General features: G+C 44.3%; 1 protein-coding gene across 1 annotated transcript; it reads left to right on the top strand.

The window, feature by feature from the left end:
• Positions 1 to 271: 271 nt before the first annotated feature.
• Positions 272 to 2,747, top strand: LOC125581786. Its single transcript, XM_048747777.1, has 2 exons — positions 272 to 615; positions 827 to 2,747. The coding sequence occupies exons 1-2, from the start codon at positions 272 to 274 to the stop codon at positions 1,035 to 1,037; spliced, it is 555 nt and encodes a 184-aa protein (XP_048603734.1). The 3' UTR covers positions 1,038 to 2,747.
• Positions 2,748 to 3,589: the final 842 nt, after the last annotated feature.

The raw sequence follows: 3,589 nt of genomic DNA, 5'->3' as shown, positions 1-3,589 counted from the left end.
AGTGCTAAGCCAATTACAATCTTCCACAATCTTGGGCAAGCCCGAGACTCTCTAACCCCCGCTATCCTCTCTCACTTGGATCCTCTTATATACCAAGGCCCAAGTACAATCTCCTTATTCTCGAGTACTCGTAATAGAATAAATCCACGTCATCAAACTCTAACGGCCAACACTCTGTTCTTCCTCCTCTCCTCTGTTCTCCCTTTCTCTTCTCTTCCTCACATACACTCTCTGTAGCATATCACTGCCCTAATTAACGGTTTCACAGTAGATGATGAGATGCAGGCTGCTACTGGATCTCTTCCTCCAATTGTCTCTTGATGAATTCATGTCATCCATTGATTCAGAATCTCCATCTGAGTCAGATATTTTGGAAGGACCTTTTGTTTCAGATTATAATGATGCAGAGGCGGTTATAGTTCGTACGTCAGCCAAAGAAAAAGTAAATACCGATCTTGGTACATCACCAGTTAACGCAGAGAGTGATGAATTAGTATCCTTAATGCCTCATTCTGATTTGAAATCTGTTTCCATACCTGGGGGAGAACGTCTATGGGAAGGTGCACTCCAGTTGAGTGTTTCTTCTGTGATCTTTGTCATCGGCATTCTGAAAAGGTTTGTAATCTACATTTCCAAATTTGGGTTTGCATATTTGAAACGTTTTCGTTGTGCTGACTGATCTAAGATGTTATACTACTACACAGATTCTCAGCTGCATGGAAGATGTTATAAGCTTCTCATTCGCATTATAGGACATTTGATTTTATGTCAAAGCCTGTTCACTCACTGATATCATATTTACTAATCTGATATTTTCCTTGGACAGTGGTGAAAAGACTACTACAAAAGAGTGGCCTAGGTTGCTTGAGATCAAGGGTAGAGTCAGATTAGATGCATTTGAGAAGTTTGTTCGAGAGCTCCCAAATTATTTGAGTCGTGCTGTAATGGTATTGTTTTCGGCTTGGAATTTTCACATTCATTGCCTGAAAGCTGTCTACTTAGCTAAAGTAATAGGACTTGCTTGTCCTACTTCATAAACTCTTTCCCAGTAGCTGTCATGTGTCCTTATATATAAACCTTACTTTTATATTACAGGTTATGTGTTTTTTTCTGCAAAGAAGAGTGCTCCAAGACAGAACAAGAAACCATTTCTGAGTTATGTCCTTGGTAGTTAACTAAATTTCTGTGTAGGAGCGTGTTATACCGATTAACTTATCCAGAAAAACTGAATTCATATAAACAAATCAATAGTAGAATAGGTTATATTTGGTTAATGTTATTCATAGACTCAGACTGGTTTGAAGACCTAATGTAACGACCCAATTCTGCAGGTCCAGAAAAGCCCAATCAATTTGCAGGAAACCCTAGGTGAGTTCCTATTTAAACAGAGCTAGCCTATTAGTTTATTCAGAAAAAGTCTAAGGCGTCGAACCTCTGCAGATTTTGAGCCGTCAGAGAGAGATATTGGTGAACTGTCTCAACCACCGTCGACTGAGATCAGTTCCGTCACGCCGCCGCCGTCTCACGCCCTAGGTAATCCACGAACTGCCTTTTCCGATTGGTTAAGTGTTGTCCGTTTAGTAAATCGTTGATATCTCCCTAACCATTGGGTTTCTCGCGATTTCAAGGCCACCAGTGTGTTCGTGACGCCGAGACGAGTCCGGGGCAGGAGTTTCATCCGGAGAGCCGCGACGCGCCCACACGCGCAAGAAGAATATTCGCGCCTGAATCTCATGCGCCACCGTCTCAGCCAGAGGTTCGCCGGAGCCACCGCCGCCAGCCACCGTCCGTTCGCCGCCGGTAAGCCCCCACCGCATCACCGCCGCGCCTCCGCCGCCGCGGGTGATTTTCCGGTAAACCACCACCGTTGCTGGCCGCCGCCGGCGACCGGTCTCCGGCGACACACCTCCGGCGACTCACCGGTCGACTCGCCGGTAACTCGGTGACTCGGCCGAGTCGACTCAGCGAGTCAAGCCGTTGACCAGTTAAGCCGGTTTGGTTTGGTTTGTTCAATTGATTTTCGGTTTGATTGGTTATTTGAAATTGATTTCCGGTTTGTATTAAACCGATTTGAAATCGATTTGAATCTGGTCCAATTGAAATTGAACTCGGTTAAGGAAAACCGGGTGGTTCAATTCGATTTCAATTTGGTTAAGGGTTGACCGGCTTGGGTCAGAGTTGACAGGGTTGACCTTTGACCAGCGGGATGACTTTTTGACCAGATCGCCGATTATTCGTTTTTTACCAGTGTAGAATTCTCTCTATCGTAGTTTAGATTTCGAATCATGATCCATCTATTTAAATTGAGTCTGTTTGAGTCTTGATTGTTAGTTAGTTCATTCATTGTAAACTGGAACTAGGGGTCTAGAGGATTCAACCGTTGATTTGATTGTGTGATGTTAAGATATGCGATATATATATGTATGTGTACATAGTTATGAGTAGGGACTATGTGAGTGGGTGGGGGTCCAGAGATGTCTGGACTAGCGACGCAGCGTATGTATATATATATCCGTATGAGGAGATGCGGGGTGTATGGACTAGCTATATGCTATCATCGCATTGTTTGTGTTGTGTGATGCTTTAGGTATCTTGTTTATTCATGTTAGAGCTAAACTTCCATAGTGGGAGTTCTATTTACTCAAGTCAGTGGTTTGCGTGTTTAGCATCTCATACCTCACGGAGTAACTCCCCTATTACTCACCCCTCCTATTCCTTCCCCTTTCAGGTGAGACTGACGAGCAGGAGTGATTGCTATCGAACTGGTGCTTTGGGAGTTTTATTTCTTTCTTTTTCAGACTTGCGGATTTTATCTTTTTATCGATATTTTCGGGATTTATTATGTTATTTGGATTTATGGCTATTTATTGGATTTACGACTTTGGAGTTGACTTTTGAGAAGTAATAAATGGAGATTTCAGACTTTTTATTTATTTAAGTTATTTTGGAAAATACGGGTGTTACAATTTGGTATCAGATCGGGGTTCCGTCCCGACCCAGACCCGGGATGGCAATTTGTGGGACTCGGTTTTATCTGATTTTAGACAATTTTTTAAAAATGTTTATGGGAATATTGGGATTTAAAAAAAAAAGTAAATAGCACCTTTCTGTTTGGCATTATGTCTTGAATTGTTGGTGTTCGGTTTCGGCAGAAGTTAATTGAGTTGCTATTTCTTTCAGATGCCACCGCGTAAGAGAGTTGTTCGCACTCAGGCCGCTAGTGCTTCTCGAGAGGGTGGAGATGAGCATGTGCCGCCACCAGTTCCACCGATTGATCAGGATGCCCTTAGGCAGATGGTGCAGGATGCTGCCAGACAGGCCGCACAGGAGGGAGTTCAGCAAGCCGTCCAGGAGGCTGCTAGAGTAGCTGCACAGGAAGTGGTTAGGCAGATGGCTGCAGCTCAGCAGGGTCAGCAGGTTCCTCCAGTTCAGGTTTAGGGGCATCAGCAGCCCCCTATCCAGCATGTTCCAGGGGTTTTCCAGGTTCCACCACCAGCACCACCCGTTCTTCCAGGGCAAGTTCCTGAGGTTGTGCCACCCGTTCTTCCAGGGCAGGTTCCTGAAGTTGATGAGACGCTTATGCGGATGA

The sequence above is a fragment of the Brassica napus genome, chromosome C2 (assembly GCF_020379485.1).
Source record: "Brassica napus cultivar Da-Ae chromosome C2, Da-Ae, whole genome shotgun sequence".
In the NCBI taxonomy this organism is placed as follows: Eukaryota; Viridiplantae; Streptophyta; class Magnoliopsida; order Brassicales; family Brassicaceae; genus Brassica; species Brassica napus.
Note: the sequence above shows the minus strand (reverse complement) of the source record. Positions and strands in the feature narration are given on the sequence as shown.